Here is a 21700-nt window from a genome sequence, read left to right as displayed (position 1 = left end):
CTCCTTCCTGCCAAGCACAGACTCCTGCATGGTTCTCCGGTGGCATGGGATCCTCTTTTTGAAGTGCTGCCTGGGCTGCTCCTGCGACTCGAGTACCCCTGTCCTGTGGGACTCTTGTGCATTCTGCCTCTGCTCCTGTAGGCTCTCTCCCTCCTAGGTTGAGTCCTCCTGGGCCTTACTGGTCCCCGGCAGCACCCCTTTTCCACTAACCGTGAATTTGTCTTTGCCAATGCCTGTTGGTGGAATACCTGCACTGACAACCATCTGCAATCTTCATTCTAGCGTGGGACATCATCTGCACCCATCAGGAACTCTTCTCTGGCTCCGGGGCTGCAGTGCTGACCTGTTCTTCATCACTGTTGACCAACTCTTGCAAGTACAGCTGGGTGGGCAGTAGCTCCTACTTCTCAGACTCTTGGACTTGGTCCCCTCTCTCCACAGGCCTTCTTTCTTCAGGAATCCACCACTGGTTTTCTTGCAGTCTTGTCTGGGTATATTATTTTACTTCTTTTCCTTCATTTGGGTGGATTGGGGAAAATACAGTGATTTACTCCTGCATTCCTGGTCGCTGGGGAGTATTGTGTTACCTACCTCTATGGTTTTCTGGTACCTCTAGCTCCCCTCTACACATTCTACTTACCTAGTTTGGGCTCCTGTGTTCGCATTCCATATTTTTAGTATATCGTTTGTGCTCCCCTAGGGCCAACATTGGTTATTGCTATTTGCACAGTTTTCTAACCTTTTCCTTGCCTATTTCTGACTACTAGTGTATATGTTTAGTGTATTACTTACCTCCTATTGGAGGGTTGCCCTTCTTGTATTTTGTGGTATTGTGTTCCAAAAATAAAGTACCTTTATTTTTGTATAACTGAGTGTTTTCTTTCATGTGTGTTAGTGCAGTGTGACTACAGTGGTATTGCTTGAGCTTTGCAAGTCTCCTAGATAAGCCTTGGCTGCTCATCCACAGCTACCTCTAGAGAGCCTGGCTTCTAGACACTGCCTACACTTCCCTTCACTAAGAGGGTATACCTGGACCTGGTATAAGGTATATGTACCTTAGGCACCCACCACACACCAGGCCAGCTTCCCTCACACTGGTAACGAGGATAACTCTCCAAGTGGTGGTCACTCAGAGGCTGATACGGGGCCCTGCCCACTGTGACACTGCAGACAGCAGATTAAATAGTGGGAGTTGAAAGCTGTCCTGGATCCCCACCTGCACGCTTACATATACATGTTATTCCTTGCTGATGTTCCAAATAACCTGACTATACTTATGTGTAATCGTTAATTGCCTGAAATTGTCAAGTACTTTGGAGGATACCACACTCGCTCTTCTCTCATTCCCTCCCTTTTCTTATCCAATGTCTTCCACCCCTCCTGCCCCCCCCACTCCTGACATTCTCACCCGATTAAGCTGATTGCCAAAACCTGCACACATTTCATTGTACTGTTATGAAACATGCTATGCCAAATATCCTGTTATTGCCTGCACACTTGTTGTATCTGGGGCTTTTGTTGTTGGACTCCCTTGAGAAGCCTCCTTGTAGGTACTTTTTTCTGCGTCCCTTGTTGGGCCAGAAGGCAGAGTTCAGTAGTTTGGGCAGATACTGGGTGTCCTGCTCTTATGGTATTCCTATTCACTGTTCTGGTGGCATATGTTAGTTTTCAACCGCATGGATGGATGGAGCCCCACTTTTTGCTTCCCCCCTGCGAACCAGCTGCTGACTGTAGGTTGCCCTCGTGGCTTCTCTTTGAACAGGTGCATTATTAAACCCTCATTAACCACCAATGGCCCCAACTAACATCCTCACATGGAATGTGAGAGGTATACACATGCCTGCGCGTAGGTGTACTCCATTTACTCATACCTCAAAAGGCATTCCGTTCACATTGCGCTTTTGCAAGAAACACACCCACACTCCCAGAGGCCATTAGGTTGCAGCGGTGTTGGCGAGGACAACAATTTGCAACTCATTTCTCCTCATAAGCTACAGTAGCCTTTATATGAATTAGGCCTGGTACCACCTGTGTGGCCAATGAACAGGTTATCGACATAGATGGCTGCTACCAGTTTGTACGTGGACATTTAGATGGGTGCATACTCTTATTGGTGTCTATTTATGCACCAAACGCAAAATAAATTTCCTTCCTTAACAGGTTGTCTGGCGCATTCTCCTGCTGGAGTGGCTTTCCGTGGCTCATAGGTGGGGACTTCAGTAGTGTCATAGACCCGGGCTTGATCGATCCTTCCCGCCATTTCACACTACGCCTGCGTTGTATGCTGCACGCTTGTTATGAGACTGGCTCCAGCACTGGCATTTGACTGACATTTGGCGTCATCGAAATGCCATGATTATGGTATATTCGTTCTGTTCTGCCCTGCACCAATTGCACATACGACTAAATCGAATTCTCTGCACAAACAATCTGAGACCCACAGTGCTGCATACTGACTATCTGGGGTGTACCTATTCCGATCAAAACCCTCAACATTTACAGCTAACATGGGACAGTTCCGTCCCCATTTGGCGACTGGCACTGGAGGATATCTTCTTTTGGACATCCCTGGGCACTGCCATAACCGAATATTTTGACTGTAATGACAACACTGTGTCCTCATGGCTCCTTGACTGGGACGCATTTAAGTTCACCATGCGGGGTCATTGCCTGGGGAAGCAGTTAAGTCACTTTCAAAAGATGCGCAGATCTATTAAAAGTGACTTAACTCCAGTGGAAGATGTGCTTCTACAGCATGAAACCGGCGCAATACAGGACCCTGTGCTCTGCTGCCAGACCTCTATTACACACCCAGCGTGAGATGCACAATGAGCTTACACAACAATATACACTGTTGTACCAATCGTCTCCACGGACTTTGACGCATTTTTCTCCCAACTCTCCCTGCCTCTCAACCGAGCAGAGTTGGACAACCCTATAACGCCATTTGAGATACAGGAAAGCTTACACACTCTGAACTCAAGGCTCTGAGAGCCTCCTAGCAAAAGTTTATAAAGCCTTCGCCCCCATGATTGCTCCTCATCTGCTGTACATGTATGAGGAGGTGCTGTCTGCGGCTGCTCTGACCGCTTCCCAGCGTGAGGCATTGCTGATCTCCCTCCCTAAGCCCGGAAGAGACGGAACGGAAATGGGCCCCTATAGACCACTAGCCATGTGCAAGACATTACAAAATCCAGGCTAAAACCCTGGAGACTCTCTTAGCACCCCTGGTCCATTCGGAGCAAAACGTGTTTGTACGAGCGCGCGTTACTCCGATGAGACTCGGGCATTTCTTCCGTTTCATGAAATATTCAACACAAACCTGGCCTGAAGCTGGATTTTTTTGTATTGGATCCTAAAAAGGCCTTTGATAAGCTGAAAAGGCCTTTCTTGTCCCAGGTACGGCACTGATGTGGTCTTGGCTCCCGATTTCTGCGCCTAGTGCAGTTGCTATATGCTCAGCCCCTGATCAGAGGCAAAACTGGCTCCTCTATTTCCAGGCTGATCCAGAGTGGCAGGGGGACCTGCCAGCTCCGCCCCCTTTCCCCGTCGCTCTTCTCACTGGTGATGGAGCCACTGGTAGCAGAACTCTGGCGTCGGGAGAGGCCTGGGGCATTCCACTGGGTGATGGGCCACATATTTTGTCCCGGTATGCGTAGGACCTCCTCCTATATCTCAGAAACATCTCCGATACCCCTGATGAAATCGCTGAAATTCTGTAGCGTGTTGCCTCCCTGTCTGGCCTGCGTGTGAATTGGGCGAAGTGCTGCTTATTCCCCTTCGCACTGGAATCACAAGATCTGGGCCTCTGCTCTCTGGTGTGCCCATTCTTTGGCAGCTCAGGACGTTTCAATACCTGGGTGTTCGAATATACCACTCTGTGAAACACCTATAGGATGGGATTCTCAAGCACGCAGCCACTTCTATTCGAGCCCAGATGACCTTCTGGCAGGCACTGCAACTATCGGTGACTGGGTGAGTGGCCCTCCTAAAGGTGATAGTTCTCCCCTGGCTTTTATATTATTTCTCCAACGTACCTATATATGTCCTGACCGAGTGCTTCAGGGAAGTCGAGCCCATGATCAGGGAATTCATCTGTTACAAGGGGCCCCAGTACAGTGTCACTATCGAATGGACCAAGCCGGTTTACAGTGCCAAATCTGGAACCGTATTATTTAGTCTCTCAATTAAAACAGGTGGCTCTCGGGCCTGCAGTTGTCAGACACGGCTATCACGCTGCCACCACGGACGCTATGTAATGTGTATAACATATTCCACCCGATCACGTGTACAAGGGCACCAGCGTCCCTACTCGTAGGCGTTGCAGTCTGTTGTTATTGCAGTCTCCATCTCACACATGGCCACATCTAGGAACCCCACATTCACAGCAGAGCTGGAAACCTGACACGCCGCAGGATTACACGTGCTGGGAGAGCTACGCAGCAACAGCACCCTGACCCATTTTGACGTACGGACGGACGATACTGGTTTGTCACCAGGACAATTTCTTCTATACCACTCCTTATTAGTGTCACTGACACAGCACCAGGGGGACCTATCGACTGAACTGTCAACCCGTTTGACGGTACAGTATCCGCAGGTTATGGGAATGGTTAGCACTGGTGCCATGGCTAGTTAGCTCACTGCAAGATCACCCTACACCCATACACATCCCACGCCTCGCACCTGCTGGGAGGGAGAACTTGCCCGACTTTGTACGGATAAAGAATGGTCCGTGGCCCTGGAGAGCCCACTAACATACCACTCAATGCGTGATTTCGCCTGGTTCAGTTTTATATGCTAGATAGGGCCTATCTCACCCTGCCAAAATCAACTGGTAGTTCCACCGCGCCGATGCAGTCTGACCTCGATGCGCACTGGTCGTGGCAGACCTACAGCATATGCTGTGGCCCTGTCCCTCTCTGCATACTTATTGGCAAGTCGTATCGACCTGGCTCTCCATCTGCAAAACACATCCGGCACTGCGTACATGGGTGAATGCATACTGGGTATATCAGGGTAAAAATTCCTTGTATTTAAAAATCGTCTGAATAAAATGAACCAAGAAACGGGTATTATTAGGGATCGTAAGATGAACTTTTTATATGTAATTCTTTTAAAATAGTTTTAAATTAGATTAAATATTGCATGTAGATTTGTCGCACGTTGGCATACAGCTGGCAGCAGGATTAGACAAAATATATATTTTATTTAAAAACTAGTACTCAAATATATTACTCTCTGGCTTAAGTTATCAAAATGAGATGCCTTAACTTTAACTATATAGTCAGAAAAAATAGGCTGATGTGCTAATGGTGGGAGAGGAGCTAATAGTGGAATAAGTAAGCGCAACAGAGATAGTGGAATATGTCCCGCTATGAGGGTGGTTGTTTTGTTATTGAGATAGTTGCAGGTTTTTGTTCAGTGCTTGGATCTAACATTTACAGATGGTGCAGTTTGAATTCTTAAAACTGGATCCTTAAAACCAAAGACGTCAATATAGTCTTGAACCAGGTTTGCTGACCAGCTGAGATCAAGATGATCAGTGGATTCTTGATTTCTTGGAAAGCTACTATGAGAAAAATATTTCGCTTTTGTAGCATTTTGATAACTTCTGATTTTAAGCTCTCCCATTACAAGCATTGATCCAACTTAACCTCACTGCAGTAAATAATATAAATGTACCTAGCTAACTATGTCAAAGTACTAAAACAGTGGACAGTGCATATTATGGGGTCTTTCTATGTCCAGAAATATGACACTCATCCTTAAGTAGTTATTTTGGGGGTCTTTTACAAAGTGGTGATGGTGGCACTAATTTGACACAAGTTGGTACCCAGAGACCGCCAAGGACAACAAGTACTACAGTAGTATAAGAGTAACTTCTTGATTAATCAAAACACCATTGTGCCACAAGAGTATTGCAGAAGCTATTTATTTTAGGTAATTATGTTTGTGTTCCCAAATGCCGATAAAATAAGCAGTAGTATTTTTGCTACGTTTATGTTGATATCTGGAGTTATCGTTGACTGCATTTTAGAAAGGAATGCAACTTAACAGCTCTTCCTAAATGATGATCATCTGCTGCCTGTTAAAAATCGTGAATGGTTAATTATTGTAGCTTTATTTTTCTTTTCAGATGGAAGACAAATCTATTTTTCATGAAGAATTTGTGCATTTCCTTAAATATCCTATGGTAATCTACAAGCGCGAACCTGCTGTGGAGAGAGTAATTGATTTCGTAGCACGGTTTGTCACCTCATTTCATCAACCAGAGAATGAAGATGGTAATGCAGAAGAGGAGGAAGAAGATGAAAATTCTCCTGTGAATTATTTGTTTAATTTTCTGCTTAAGGTATAACATATTTACTTATGTAGGGATATGTGTGTATTTGTTGATTGTGATTTGGTATGATTTGCTAGGAATGACTTACTCGTGAAGTAGAAGGCGTATACAGAGGATTTATCATCTTCGTGAGTGTGCAAACTGTTTGGGCTGTCTATCCTTATAAATGCATGAATGGTGAAAAACAAAGTTACTTTGCCTCTCTGTGCAGGCCTGCAGACCAACTCCTTCATCTATGGTTACCTGCCATAGCACAGACCCTGACACCCATGTAATCATGAGATAAATATTTTTGTTTTTAGCTGCAGAATCTTTGATTTCTCCTCTTGTTAAAGACCATTTTCAGATGTTTCTTGTCATTACGTGTGCCAGTATCTCTTTGAGTAAGACGCCAACTAAGGAACTGAGAACTGCCATGAATTTTCTGCAACTGCTCTCAACTTCTCCCGCTGCTGAGTCGTTATTCTTCTCACCTGGAAAGAAAGTCTCCTTGCATCCCACACATGGTGCTAATTACTCAGATCTGTGTCCTCTGAGCCAACAGTGGTATAAGCTCCTTTTTTCTCACCATTCATTTCTGGGCTGCTGATGGAGCTCGTAATGCTCGATAAACTAGCAGGAATGGGCTATAGAGGTAGTTGCGTAGTAACAAATATAGCACTCCTTTGCCTCGGTGATGACAGAGATAGCTGGAATGTAGATCTTCTTTCTGTTGTCATCTAGAAAGCTGGCCTTGTGTGTTTTTGGATATCTGTAGTGTTTGCACCTTATACCAGTTCCAGACATCCCCTTTTAATTAGTGAGACGGTGTTTAGGAAGCCAGGGCTCTCTAGTGGTAGCTGTGGTGAGCAGCCAAGACTTATCTAGGAGGTGTGTAAAGCACTTGCAATACCACAGCAGTCCCACAGTATCTTACCACACGTGAAAGGAACCACATAGTGTTGCAAAATAAAAGGTACTTGTAGGAAAGTACCTTCTTTCTTTGCATGGTTACCCCTATTTTCAGTGTGTTTGACTGTGTTCACTAGGATCCTGCTAACCAGGACCCCAGTCATTATGCTCTCTCCCTTCAAACATGGTGACTTCAACCACTTACATCCCACATTTGGCATACTGGGCCCCCATGTAAGTCCCTAATATATGGTACCCATGACTTTGGGGTACCAGGGGATCCCTATGGGTTGCATCATGTATTATGCCACCCATGGGGAGCCCATGTAAAAAGTTACTGCAGGCCTGCTATAGCTGCCTGCATGAAAAGGTGCATGCACCTTTTCGCTACAGGTCACTGCACCAGGTCACTGTAAGCCACCCGTATGGCAGGCCCTCTTAGCCCAGAGAGCAGAGTGCAAGTACCTTTGTAGGAGGGCACCCCTGCATTAGCAGAGGTGGCCCCACAAACTCGGTTCCATTTTCCTGGGCTTGGTGAGTGCGGGTGCCATTTTATGCATGTACTGGACATAGGTCACTACCTATGTCCAGCTACATAATGGTAACTCTGAACCTAGGCATGTTTGGTATCAAACACGTTGGAATGATACCTCAATACTGTTGCCAGCATAGGAAGTATGATTCCATGCACTCTAGGGGCTCCTTAGAGGACTACCAGGATTGCTCCTACCAGCCTTCTGGGGTTTTCCAGGCAGCCCATGCTCCTGCCGCCCCTCAGACAGGATTCTGACCTCCTGCTGCTTGAACAGCTCAAGTCCAGGAAGGCAAAACAAAGGATTTCCTTTGGGGGGGGGGGGTAACACCCTCTCCCTTTGGAAATAGGTGTTACATGGCTTGGAAGGGGTAGCCTCCCCACGCCAATGGTATGCTTTGAAGGGCACATTTGGTGCCCTCCGTGCATAAGCCAGTCTACACTGGTTCAGGGACCCCAGTCCCTGCTGTGGTGTGAAACTGGACAATGGAAAGGGGAGTAACCACTCCCCTGTCTATCACCATTCCAGGGGTGCTGCCCAGAGCTCCTCCAGAGGGTCCCTGGCTTCTGCCATCTTGAATCCAAGGGGAGTGGGGCTCTTCAGTGTCTCCGTCTTGGATGGGTCCTCAGATTCGGCTAGTAAGATTCCAGCAGGACTCCTCTGCAACTTCTACTTTGACTTCTGGCCACTGGAACTCTGATTGGACCCTCCAGGAACCAACAATCTGCATCCATGACGAAGACTCTGCTTGTAACATTTTTCCACGACTTGCAGCTTCTGCAACATTTCCTCAGCTGTGCATCCTCTGAGAGGGGCAAGTCTTCAGCCTGCACGAGAAGGTAGAAGGAATCTCCCTTGGAGTGAAGGAGTCACTCCCTTGCATCTGCAGGCACCAACTGCAATGACCACCGGCTGCGTGGATCTCCTCTCATCCTGAGCTGTATGGATCCTGCGTCACAGGTGGTGGTCTGGAGTAGTCCTCCCATCTTCTCTGCCAGCTGTCCAACTTTGGCGAAGGTAAGCTTTTGCCTTCCCATGCTGGACTGTACCCCTGTGCACAGCATCTCTTGCAGCTATGACGGCTTCTTGGCATCTCCTCCAAAGGACTTTCAGGCTCCGTGTAGCCCCAGCCCTCAGCACTCCTTCCTGCGATGCACAGCCCTCTGCGTGCTTCTCCTGCGGCGTGGGACCCTTCTCCAGTTCTGCGGTGTGGGCTCCTCTGTGACTCCTGTTTCCTCTTCAAGCGGTTCTACTGTGGAGGCTGCCTTTTTGGACCTTGCTGGTTCTAGGCAGCTCCACTTTTGCTTCACTGTGACTTCTGCCTTTGCCAAGGCTTGTTGGTGGCTCTTCCACACCACTGACCGACTGCAATCATCAATCCAGCATGGAACGTAGACTGCATTCTCCAGGAACTCTGTACCTGCTCCGTGGCAGCATTCCTGACCGTCTTCATCCTACCGTCGACCAACTCCTGCAACCACAGACTGGTGGGTAGTAGCTCCTGCCCCCACCCGACACTTCTGTGACGTCTGGTCTTGGTCCCCTTCTTCAACATGTTATCCTCTTCAGGAATCGACCGCTGATTTCTTGCAGTCTTGCCTGGGTGTTGCATTTTCTTCTCTTCAGTCCTTTTGAGTGGTTTGGGAAAAATCCAGTGAATTACTCCTTTCTTCCTGGTCGCTGGGGGGGCACTGTGGTACTTACTTTTGGGGTTTCCTGCTTCCTCCACTACATACTATGGGAAAGCTATAGGGGGTATTGCATGAGCCAGGCCAGCTTCCTACAGTACTTTTATTACAGTAACACTGAACTAGATTACTTGTAGGCAGTCCCCCAACTGGAGGTAAGTACACACTATATATACACGGTAAGTATTAGGAATTAGTATAGAAAAACAACAGGCATTAGCCAGAAAGTTTAGAAAATAGCTAGGGCCCTATAGGGGGGGCCAAACTATTTACTAAAATAGTGGGATGCCAAGTTAGGTCCCCCACCCAAGGATGTGGAATAATTAGAAAATAATTGGGAGTAACCGAAGAGGTGAGTAGCTAGGCGACCCTCAGCGACCAGGAGAGCAGAGGTAAGTTACCTGGTCTTCCCAAAGACTAACAAGGGGACTTGAAAAATGAAGATTGCAAGACCTGGACCAGCCCAGGGGAACCCAACGGTAGATTCTGGAAGAAGACCTGCAAGAGAAAGGGACAGAGTCCAGTCCACGCTGGAGTGTTCAGGTGGGGCAGGAGCCACTAGCCACCCTTCTGTAGATGAAGATCTGGGTCGACAAGGGAAGATCATCAGCTGTGGAGCCCAGGAGCTGTAGGGAGGTCCTTGGAGTCGTGCAGATAATGTCCCACGCTGATCGCCGGTTCGCAGGTGGACAGTGGTCAGGAGGACCCCAACAAGCCTTGGCAAATGCAAATCTGGGCAGAAGAGGATTTGCAGAGAAGAGGAGAACCAGCAAGGTCCAGGGGACTTGACTCTTGGAGGGGAGTCCAGACTGATCCACAGCAGTCAGAATAGCCAGCAGAAGCAGTTGTAAACCCCCACAGGCAACCCACTGGCAGCAAGCACATTAAATTGCAGTGAGGCCCAGTTAGCAGACCTAGAAAGGAGTCTCACATCGCTCGAACAGCAGAAGAGAGACTGTCCTTGCAAGATTAAGTGCTGGAGGCCGGGGCTACTTGGAAACTAAAGATCCCTTGATTGCTACAAGAGCCATGGCACGCAGGAGTATTGACCTGCAAGGAGAGGCAAGGGCTCCCTGTCTCCCAAGTTGGACAGAGAGCAGAGAGGACCAAGAGGACCACTCAGGACCCCCACCTTTGTTGGAGGATCTCCAGAGTTCCTGTGGAGAGCAGATTCCAGCAACTGGACATCGTCTTGGGTACCTCTGGATGCAGGGGAGGGACTCCTTCTCTCCAAGGGTGATTCCTTCTTGCTTCTTTTGATGCAGCTGAAGTCTTGCTGAACCCAGAGGATGCACAGCCATGGAAATGTTGCAATTACTGGAAGAAGCAGAAGAAACAATGTTGCAAGGCAAGGTCGTCTCTGGCGTTGCAGGCTTCTTTGGTTGTGTGAAGTCCAGCAGCGGTTCCGGTGGCCAGGAGCAGAAAAGGTTGATGGAAAGGAGTCCTGGTGGAGTCTTGGACGCTGAATATGGGGACCCACATGCAAGAGAGTCCCTAAAAGGCCCTAACAGGTTGCTTCGTCACTTTGCACTGCGACCACCTATCGGAGGGGGTCACTGACGTCAGTCACCTATCCTGACCAACCAGATGCTCCTAGGGGCCTCTGCACATCTTGTTTCCAAGATGACAGAATCAAGTGGCCACCTAGAGGAGCTCTGGACACCACCTCTGGGATGGTGTAAACCGGATTTGTCAAGGAGGGCATTAAATGTGCTCTTCAAAGCAAGCTGGTGGGGTGGGAAAGCTACCCCTCCCCATGCTTGTAAAACATATTTCTAAGGGAGAGGGTGGTTCCCCCCTCTCCTACAGGAAATCCTTTGTCCTGCCTTTCCCTGCTTGACCTGGCCAAGCAGCAGGAGGGCAGAAACCTGTCTGAGGGGCCTCAAAAGCGTGGGCAGCCTGAAAACCCTGGAAGACTGGTAGGAACAATACTGAGGGGGGGGGGGTCCTCGAATCAGCCACCAATACTGGCATTAGTATTGGAGTATGATTCTGACATGTTTGATACCAAACATGCCCATGTTCGGAGTTACCATTACGTAGTTGGACACAGTGACCTGTACACGGCTTCCCCACACTTACGAAGTACAGTGCATTGGAACTGGGGTTCATAGGGGCACCTCTGCTTATGCAGGGGTACCCTCACACACAGGAACCTGCACCCTGCCCTCTGGGCTAGGAGAGCCTACCATAGGGGTGGCGTACAGTGAACTGGTGCAGTGACCAGCAGTGAAAGGGTGCATGCACCTTTTCACGCAGGCTGCAATGAGAGGCCTGCAGACAGTTTGCATGGGCTCCCATGGGTGGCATAATACATGCTGCAGCCCATGGGGGGGCCCTGATGTACCAATGCCCTGGGTACTATATACTTGGGACTTACAGGAGTACACCAGTATGCCAATTGTGGGGTGTAAAGGGTACCAAAGCAACTAAATGTGGTGATACAGCACAATCACTGGGGTCCTGGTTAGCAGGATCCCAGTGAAAACAGTCTAAACACCCTGACAAACAGGCAAACCGTGGGGGTAACCATTCCAAAAGAATTACTTTTCTACCCAACACCTCTTCCCCTGCCCCCGCCCCCTTGTCCCAACAAAGGACAATAAAACTAACCTTGCACACTTGTCTTCATTGTCCAAGTGGAAATCTGCATTGGAGTGGTTACTCTCAGGTCTATGTTCCACTGTATAGTCCATTCCCTTTAGGGAGATGGATCCCCTCAACAACTTGGGATTTTCACCTTTCATCTGTTTGTGCCATAGGAGGGTATTGTGGTCTGTCTGAACAAGGAAGTGAGTGGCAAACAGGTATGTCCTCAGCTTCTTCAAGTCCCAGACCACAGGAAATGCCTCCCTCTCAATGGCTGATCAGCGCTTCTATCTGGGGGGATCTGGGGGGTGGTCAACCTTCTACTTATTAAAGCAACATGTTAATCCTAGCCCTCTTCATTTAGTTGTGAAAGAACTGCCCCCTATCCCTACCTCAGAAACATAGGTTTGCACAATTAATTGTTTGGAGTAATCCGGGCTTCTTAGAAAGTGAGCAGAGCATATGGGCTGTTTCAGGTCATCAAAGGCCTTCTGGCAGCTATCTGTCCACAAGGCTTTCTTTGGCATCCTTTTGGATATGAGGTCATATAAGGGTGCTACAATGGAGCCATACCCTTTAATGAACCTTCTGTAGTACGCAGTAAGGCCTAAGAAGGCTCTGACTTGGGTCTGAGTAGTAGGGGCAACCCAATGTATGATTGTCACGGTTTTTGCCCTGGAGTGGCTGAATTTGGCCTCCACCTGCAAGATGGCCCAAATAAACAATTTTTCCCTACCCTGTCTGGCATCATGATGCCTTGATAATGAGCCCTGCCCTTTTTCAAGGCTTCAACTATATTTCCAAGGTGGACCAGGTGATACTCCTAGGTGAAGCTAAAGACCGCTATATCATCTAGATTTGCTGCACTAAAGCTTTCCAGGCCTTGGAGAACTTTGTTCACCAACCTTTGAAATGTTGCAGGGGCATTCTTCAAACCAAAGGGCATCACTGTAAAGTGATGATGCCCGCTAGGTGGGGGAATGCTGTTTTAGGTTTGGCATCCTCTGATAATTTGATCTGCCAGCAGTCAAAATCAAATGTACTGAGATACTTGGCAGCAGCCGGAGTATCTATCAGCTCATCTGCCCTAGGAATTAAATGAGCATCAGTCCTGGTGACTGTATTGAGGCCTCTGTAGTCAACACATAACCTCATCTCTCTTACCATTTTGAGAGTGGGGCTTGGGCAATAAGAATACAGGACAAGCCCAAGGGCTGTCTGAAGGATCAATGACTCCTAAGTTCAGCATATGTTGCACTTCTGCTTTGATGCATTCTCTGACATGATCAGGCTGCTTATATATTTTGCTCTTTACAGGCAGACCGTCTCCTGTGTCAGTGGTGTGTTCACACCATGTGGTTTGATCAGGGAAAACAGTTCAGAGAACTAACCCAGGAGATTTTTACAGTCATCTTTTTGCTGGTCAGAGAGGAAGTCGGCAAGAACTACTCCCTCTACTGAGCCATCTGTTTGGTTGTGGGAGAAGAGGTCAGGGAGGGGGTCACTCTCTTCTTCTTGACCTTCATCAGTGGCCATGAGCAGCTTGTCAGCCCTGTCGTAGTAAGGCTTCAGGCGATTCACATGGAGCACCCTGTGGGGGTGTCTGGGGGTGCCTAGGACAACCAAGTAGATGACCTCACATTTCTTCTCCACAGTAGTGTGGGGATCACTTAATTTATCTTGGAGTGCCCTGGGAGCTAGAGGCTCCAGGGCCACCACCTTTTGTCTTGGCTGGTAAACAGTCAGCACAGTCTTTTGGTCATGCCACTGCTTTTGCAGTTCTTGGCTGGCCTCAATGTTTTTTTAGATGCCCTCTTCATGTACTCAGCCAACCTGGTCCTTAGGCCTAGCACATAACACCTTTAGAACTACATTCAAGCCCTGGTATGCTTGCATCTTAGTAGAAATGCCAAGTTCACGTCCTCCCAGATAACAAGGCCCACCCTTTAGAGCATTCTACAACTCGCAGGATGCCTCTTTAAGGATCTGAAGAAATTTATGACCAAACATTTATGAAACTCCACTACCTCCCCACGCTGCCTGCACTAGCTTCAAAACCAGCTGCATTATCTACCAAAACATCATGAACGAAACGCTGCATATTTTGCTGACAAACACCCAAAGCCAGGACACTGTCAGACTAGAGGCAAAGAAAAGCAAACAAGACAAATCAAAGGCATGCTCCATTTATGCAGCTACAATCTGGAATAGCATGCCTGTAGTGCTTTAAGTGTTTCTTTGACTCAAACGTGCCGAAAGAGACCAGAGGAAAGAACAGAGCTCAAATGAAGAGTATAGAGCACTAAGAACAACAGAGTGATCGACCGTGGTCAATACAGCAGACTGTCTTCACTTATTGTTCAAACTAACCTAGAAAGGTGAGTACTAGACCAAGCTTGCTTGATAAACTAAAGAGCAAACTGGAGGGGAGGGTGTGGCCAAGGTGACTGACTGCTAGGATCTCCTCTCTGAAGTTCCTTAGCATGACAGCATCTACAACTGGCACGACCATGTCCCAGTGGAGATGTCGTAGGCTGCCCCTGGGGCCGATGAGCAGCCTTCCATGGCTGGTTGTGACTACCACCTTTCTCCTGAGGTGCTGGCATTTTGACTGCCACAATCTGTGGAGCCGTGGCGGCCCCAAGGAACCTGCAATGCAGTTGCTGCCTGTGCCCGCACACTTGGCTGCTCCTGGGAGCCTGAAGTAACTGTTGTCTGAGCCCGATTGCCTGCTGTACCTCCACCCCTCCCTCAACTATATACTATGGGAAGGTTGTAGGGGGCCCTGTGAGGACAATGGGCACTTCCCGCAGCACACTGCGTCTGCCACCTCATTTTGATGTTGCATCACTTCCAGCCTGAATTCACTGCAGAGCTGCGGACACTGCAGCACTGCTCCAGAGTGTGACCCCTGGGACCTGAAAGGACTTTTGCCCTGGACTAAGCGCCTGCTGTGATGACCCCATTCCTCCCCTTCTACCCCCCCTCCCCCCCCCCCCCCACTCCTGACATGAGGATGCCACAGGGACTGGAGAGGCCCTACCCTAATCTTGCAGCCTGGAATTTGTTTGCTGCCCTCCACAGCATCTAGCAGCAACCTGCTGGGGTCCAACCAGGACTCACCCCCCCCCGTTCCCCTTCCCCCTGAAACATACTTACCCACACCCACCTAATTAAGGTGAGGCCAACCCTGAAGACGTGGCAGGTGTTGCTGGGCTGTGAAGTGTGAAGGGGCTCCCCACCTGGCAGATTTGGACTTTTTACACTGGGTGGGCCTCACGAGGGCAACGCCCACATGGGGCATGTGGATCCTGTTGTGGAACTGCCTGGTGGGAGCACGAGTCACTGAGTCCGTGAGTGGCCCTGGAAAGGTGAGGGGCACATGTCTTTACCCTTCGCTGTGCCTCCTGCAAATACGGGAACAAATGTAGAGTGATCGTGGAAACCATACCTCCTGTTAACATTCTCGTTCCGCTCTCCAGTCTATGGTTTCCTACTTGGCACGTACGCTGCACTGCCAGGGGTTGACTGTACTGCAGTACCAGTGCAGCCCATAGGGTAAAGAAGGGCTCCATGTTGGAATACATGCTCACAAAGGCATGCAGTAAATAAGACTGACCCCAGTGTAGAGGAACATGCCGCGGTTTCCCTGGTTCCATGAGAGACAGGAGCCAGTACAGACAACAGACCCAGTCACCTGGCCATTCATGGATGCACTCTTTGCCAAGCTCTGCGAGGACACAGCGGCGCTCCGGGACACTGTGGCAGCAGATATCAAGGAGATCAGGAAGGGTGTGACTGATCTTGGCGACTGGGTGGCAATGTTGGAGACTGGTGTGGCTGCCCTGGAGGAGACAATAGAGAGCCAGAGAAGGGAGCTGGTGGAACTCTGAGAGCTGAATCTGGACCTGCAGCTCCACATGGAGGACTTGGAGAATAGATCACGCCAATCGAACACTCGCATTAAAGGGGTTCCTCTACAGGCTGGTGTGGAGGGGACCCAGAGATCTATGTCATCTGCTTATTCTAGAACTGTCGGAAAAACAGATAAAGCTCGACAGCACATACAGAGCAGACCACCCTGCTATATCACCAGGCCAGCATCCGGGTATCCTAACTTGTGTTCACAGCTACAAACTGAAGGAAGCCATATTGGCCGCGGCCAGGGATCAAAGTGCTGGGATGTTAAATGGTAAGTGTGGCTTTATCAGGGTCTGTCCCTAGCACCCTCCAGTGACGCAGTCTCTTTCGTCCAAATCACTGCCTACCTTTCGGACCACAGCATAAAATACAAATGGGGGCATCCCATCAGATTGTCATTTGGCTGGAATAACAAAACCCACATGGTCTTCACAGTGGAAGAGGCTTATGAAGTCCTTAAGTTGCTGGTGGATTTGGGGTGCCCTGCCCCTAGGGCATTGCAAGCATCCTTGGTTCGGCAATGTCTCTTGAAAACCAGACAGCGACGCAGCCTGCGGAGAGGTTCTTCCAAACCCATGCAGGACGACATCTGGTTGAACGGAGCGCACTCCTTCAGAACCTCCAAGACCACAACGCCAACCAAGACTCCATCCGACTGACACCGGAATGTCGACTTTCAGTCTTTTTGTTTGTATTCAGCCTCCATGAACATGGCGCTAGATTTGTCCCCTTCGAACTCACAGCGGTTGGCTGCTAATACTACCTAAAGTGCACCTCGGGCTGGTGGGGCTTCCACCTCAACTGTCTCACCCTTTACGCTTTGATATAGTTGTCGACCGTGACTCTTAACTCCAGACTCTGGGAACTTCCACAGAGGGAGTGGTGAGATGTCTGGTTCTTCCCCAGTTTGTCGCTATGGTGTACCCCAATACAGCTGTCCTTGCTTCTTGGGAGAAGTGCCTGAGCTGACATTAGACCCATGAAGGCCTGCACCTACGCCTGACCTACCACACCTCCCCATCATTCTTTGCAGATGGTCAAGATAATAACCTATAATGTTTGGGGCCTCAACTACCCCGCCAAGCGCCTTTCTTAAAGACTCCCACTGTGACATTGCCTATTTCGCAAGAGAGACGACACCTCAGAAGGGATTGGGAAAGTCTCTGCTCCCGCTGGTTTGACAAATAATACATTTCCTCTGGCTGCAGGAAGGCAGTGAGGGCTAATGTTCTCGCCAGCTACAAACTCAAGTGTAGGTCCCCGGGAGAATCTTTTCTGTCTGCCTGACTGTGAATGCACACACTTTCATTCATGCCACACTATACATCCCTAATGAACATCAGGAATAGTTTGTGCTGAGAGGCTTGGGTTTGGTGACAGCCTCTATCGATCCTGACTAGTAGTTGGCGGGGGCTGACTTCAATCATCTAGTCCACAACAGATCTATGCACAGTCTGTCTAGAAGCTTTTTTCACAGATTCTGGGCTGGACTGGCTCACTGACATAGGCCTAACTGACACCTGCCACACTAAGCACCCTTCTTCAAGGGCATAAGCCTTCTTTTCTGCAGCCCACCAGACATACACCTGCATTAACTACTTCTAGACTCCCCGCAGTTTCTGGCAACCCTGCAACAGGTTGATATTGAAGTGGCAGCATTGTCCAATCACTCCCCAAACCCACTTATATTCATTATCCCTAACAGAGGCATCCATGGCCACCACTGGTGGCTCAATGACCAATTGCTTACATATGATTCCACTCATAAAGAGATAGATGCCGTCATAAAAACACTTCCCTGAAGATAATGACACAACAAACATCCCCCTTTTACGAGAGCAGCACTTATCACAATCATACCTAAACCCAGAAAAGATTCCCTGCAATGTGCATCCTACTGCCCCATTTGCTTCTTAAGTGTGGATGGTAAGCTCTTCACAGGGGTCTTGGTGACTCTGTTGAATCCATTCATGCAGGGCCTAGTTTATCTGGACCAGACCGGCTTTATCCTTGAAAGAGGTTGCAGCAATAATACCAAGCGTCTCCTCCACCTTATGGATAAGGTAGCCCGAGCGTGTACTCCGGCGCTACTAATGTTCATCAATGCTGAGAAGGCATTCAGTCGGGTGCATTGGCCGTTCTTCCAGGTGGTACTGGAGAGGGCAGGCTTTGGGTGACGATTAATGACTGGTCTGTAAAAATACGAACCCAAGCCCGAGGTATGAGTTAACTGCACCCTGTATCAGTCCTTCACTATCACCAGGGGAACCAGACAGGGTTGAACCTGTCTTCAATTCTTTTTTCGCTTTACATGGAAACCTTGGCAGACCGGGTATGTGCGAACACATTGGTTAAGGGCATCACAGGAGCATAATTTGGTCTTTTATGCCAATTATGTGTTGATGGCACGGACCCGACCCCTCACATCCTTACCCCCTCTTATGGAGGAAGTTAGTTCCTTTGGGGAGGCATCAAGTTTCAAGGTGAATTCTCACAGACCCTAAATCCTCAACCTAACCGTTCCCCAAGCAGGCCAGGCCACCCTGGAAAGGAGCTTTCTCTTCCATTTGGCAAGTAAAGGGGTGCCGTACCTGGGTCTTAACTTTTACTCCTCCTCCTCTGGGGAGACGACAGAGGAGAACTACCACGCACTCCTAGCCGTGGCCCACAAAGACCTGCAGAGTTGGAAATAAAGATGCCTGTCCTGGATGGGCAGACTAGCTGCAGTAAAAATGACATTGCTACCAAAGCTCCTATACGTTATGCAGATGCTCCCCTTACCACCACATACACCTACAGCCTGCAATAGAGGCCTACATTGAGGTGGTATGAAACCCCGTATGGCTATGTGGCTAGCATACCATTCTGTAGCAGCCGGTAAACTTGGAATACCAGAGCCTACATACTATTATCCAGCCCCATCAACTCCGATACATGGTTAACTGGAATAGGGTCCTCACTGAAGAGCCATAGCTCGGGTCCTTAAATGGAAGGTACCATGGCTCCCCAAAAAGCACCGCCCTCTTGGGATATATTTTTCCCCTGTTACCAGATTGACCATGGTGGCGTGGGACAAAGTGATGTTGACTAGGGGGCTGTCCTACCCCCCATCTCCCGGCTCACGCCTGTTATAGGGAATCTGGCATTTCCACCCACAAACATGGGGACAGACCATCATGAATGGGAAGCAGCCAACTACAAGTGTGTTGGTGACATATAGGAGTGTTTGACTTCTCACAGCTCCAAGACAATTGCGTCCTCCAGGGCAAAGAATATCGCTACCATGTTGCAGATAAGCACTGGGTCAACCTCATGTCAGTAGGCCCCTTACTAAATTTGAAAAAGGGTTTTTAACTACAATGAAAGATAAGCATTTACTTTCCGACGTCTGCACCTTCCTGAACTCCCCCACAGATTACAGCAGGTCCCCAGCCCAGAAAAGGTGGTCCGAATTAGACTGCACTTTTATTCTTTGGGAATGGGCCGACATATTACTTAAAGCTCGCGCGTCCTCCATCAGTGCACTGGGCAAAGAACCCTTACTGAAAATGGCCCACTACTGATACTACACCCCAGCCAGGGTGGAGAGCTGGAAAGCCGGCACTACAGGTCTCTGTTAGCGCCACTGTTGTCTGGTAGGCACCCTTATTCACTTCCTCTTGTATTGCCCCAAACTTCAAAGATACTGGGAGGAGGTCCTGAAGGACGTAGATGAGATCTTATCCACTGATATCCCCTGCTTTCCAAGCTACACCTTGCTGGGATCTCTTAACTCTCTGACATCCACTAAGGTCTGCTAGGGGCATGGCAATCACCCTGGTTCTCTGGATGGCTCGCCAAGCTCTCCTAGAACTTGGGCAAAGATTTTGTGCCTACGCATTCGTACTGGCTGCGTAGAATGTGGGACACGTTGGCTATGGAGAAGATCACCGCCTTTCCGGTGACTTCTGTGAACCCATCTGCCCTAGATAACTCTGGGTGCTTAGACTGATGGGGCAGTAAAGACCTTGGTGTCTATATTGTTGCTTATGCTCTCGATGTCTGTGATGGGCATGTATCACCTTCTTATCTATGTTTATCTCCCCCTGACCTCCCCCTTTCTATCTCCTTTTCCCCTCTCATCCTTCCTCCTCTATTGGATACCCACACCTCTGCCTCCCACCCAGTTACTGTTTTGGTTTTCTACCACCTCACCGGCCACTGGTAGTGGATGAGTGGATGTTACATTTTTTAATCTAATAAAGAGATTTGAACGATAAATGGGGAGGACTTTAGTATGAAAATAATGGTTTTGACACTCGAATCTGTTAAAGAGCTCAAAAACATGCTTTTTTTTGTTTGTTTTCCCTTTCTTTTGTTTAATGAATACTCCCATATCAAAGGAGTCTGTAGGCTAGCTATCATGGAAGTGGTATAATGACCCTAATTTAAAGGCACTGTTATAGTTACTCTTTGAACATGTAGGGCGCATCACGTTACATTTTTTTAATTGTCTCTCTTATGTTTTTCTAGTCGCACAATGCTAACAGCCAGCCTGTTCGCTTCCGAGTGTGCCAGCTCATTAACAAGGTCCTAGGAAGTTTGCCAGAAAATGCCCAAATAGATGATGATTTGTTTGACCGAATTCATGAAGCTATGCTGATACGAATAAAAGACAAGGTCCCAAACGTGCGAATCCATGCAGTTTTAGCTTTGGCTCGACTTCAGGATCCACAGGATGAGAACTGTCCAGTGATTAATGGTGAGGTTATTTTTTGTTTTAATAGTTTCCATTCTATCAAAGAACCTGAAAATTCAATGTTATTCACTGTTTTCTGCTATGGGCTTCTTAGGATTGTAATTATGTTCCGTTTATCACGCTACAGTTAATTTCATAGAGCCTTTTTATCTCTTTGATTTTTCCAAATATGTTCATAGCTACATTTGTAAGCTACTCCATATTTCTGGCGAAAGGTTTTGATCAGCTTTTCTACTTCCAAAAATGAATTAAATCATAAAACGTTAACGTTTATTAACTTCTCCATGCTGCCTCCAAGGCACTATTAAGTTGCTTAACACCTGTATTGTACAGTGTATTTGAATACAGAGAGAACATGTCCCAAACAATGTTGTTTCCCTCTAGGATTCTTTTTCATCAGAAATGAATTTCCTGTTAATAATAGTTTGAACCCCTTAGCCCTATTTTTCTATGTCAAAGGATAGTGGAACTTTTTCATATAATTGCAAAGTTATTATGCAGCATGTATAACTACAATTGAGTATTAGCGTGTGCCGGGCGTGTTATGTATTTTATTGTAACTGCATGTATAGAGTGCTTACTACCCCTGACATTAAAAGGCATTACTCTGGACAGTACGCTGCACCAGAGTGTAGGTTTATTTTTGGTGCAGTTAGAGTGTGTGGGTTTTTTTTTTTTTTTTTTTTTTTTTTTTTTTTAGTGGTTATTTGTATTACTGTGAACCACGCTTTGAGGGTGAACATCAGATGTATCTGCTCCAGCATTTTCAGAAGAACCTTTTGTTGAACTGTATATAGTGGATACTCCACTAACCACAGATTTCTCACCATAGTATAGTCACCATGCGCCAGTCTGGATTTTCAGATTTTTCATAGCAGTGCTTCTGCACATTGCTAGGTGGCACTTTATGCCCCACATTGGCTCAGTAATGCTCCGAGAGTGAGCAGAGCTGGAAGTAAGCACCATTCCTTATTTCTGCACATTCCTAGGTGGA

At 48.0% G+C, this 21700-nt stretch overlaps 1 protein-coding gene across 1 annotated transcript in view; it reads left to right on the top strand.

Moving 5' to 3' along the window:
* The window catches only part of NCAPG (non-SMC condensin I complex subunit G), a 228311-nt gene that overhangs the window by 25871 nt on the left and 180740 nt on the right, over window positions 1–21700 (top strand). Inside the window, exons 3-4 of the mRNA XM_069202226.1 lie at window positions 6140–6355; window positions 20481–20709. Coding sequence (XP_069058327.1) covers window positions 6140–6355; window positions 20481–20709 — 445 coding nt within the window. The remainder of the gene's footprint in view (window positions 1–6139; window positions 6356–20480; window positions 20710–21700) is intronic.

Source organism: Pleurodeles waltl, chromosome 1_2, assembly GCF_031143425.1.
Source record: "Pleurodeles waltl isolate 20211129_DDA chromosome 1_2, aPleWal1.hap1.20221129, whole genome shotgun sequence".
Lineage (NCBI taxonomy): Eukaryota > Metazoa > Chordata > Amphibia > Caudata > Salamandridae > Pleurodeles > Pleurodeles waltl.
Note: the sequence above shows the minus strand (reverse complement) of the source record. Positions and strands in the feature narration are given on the sequence as shown.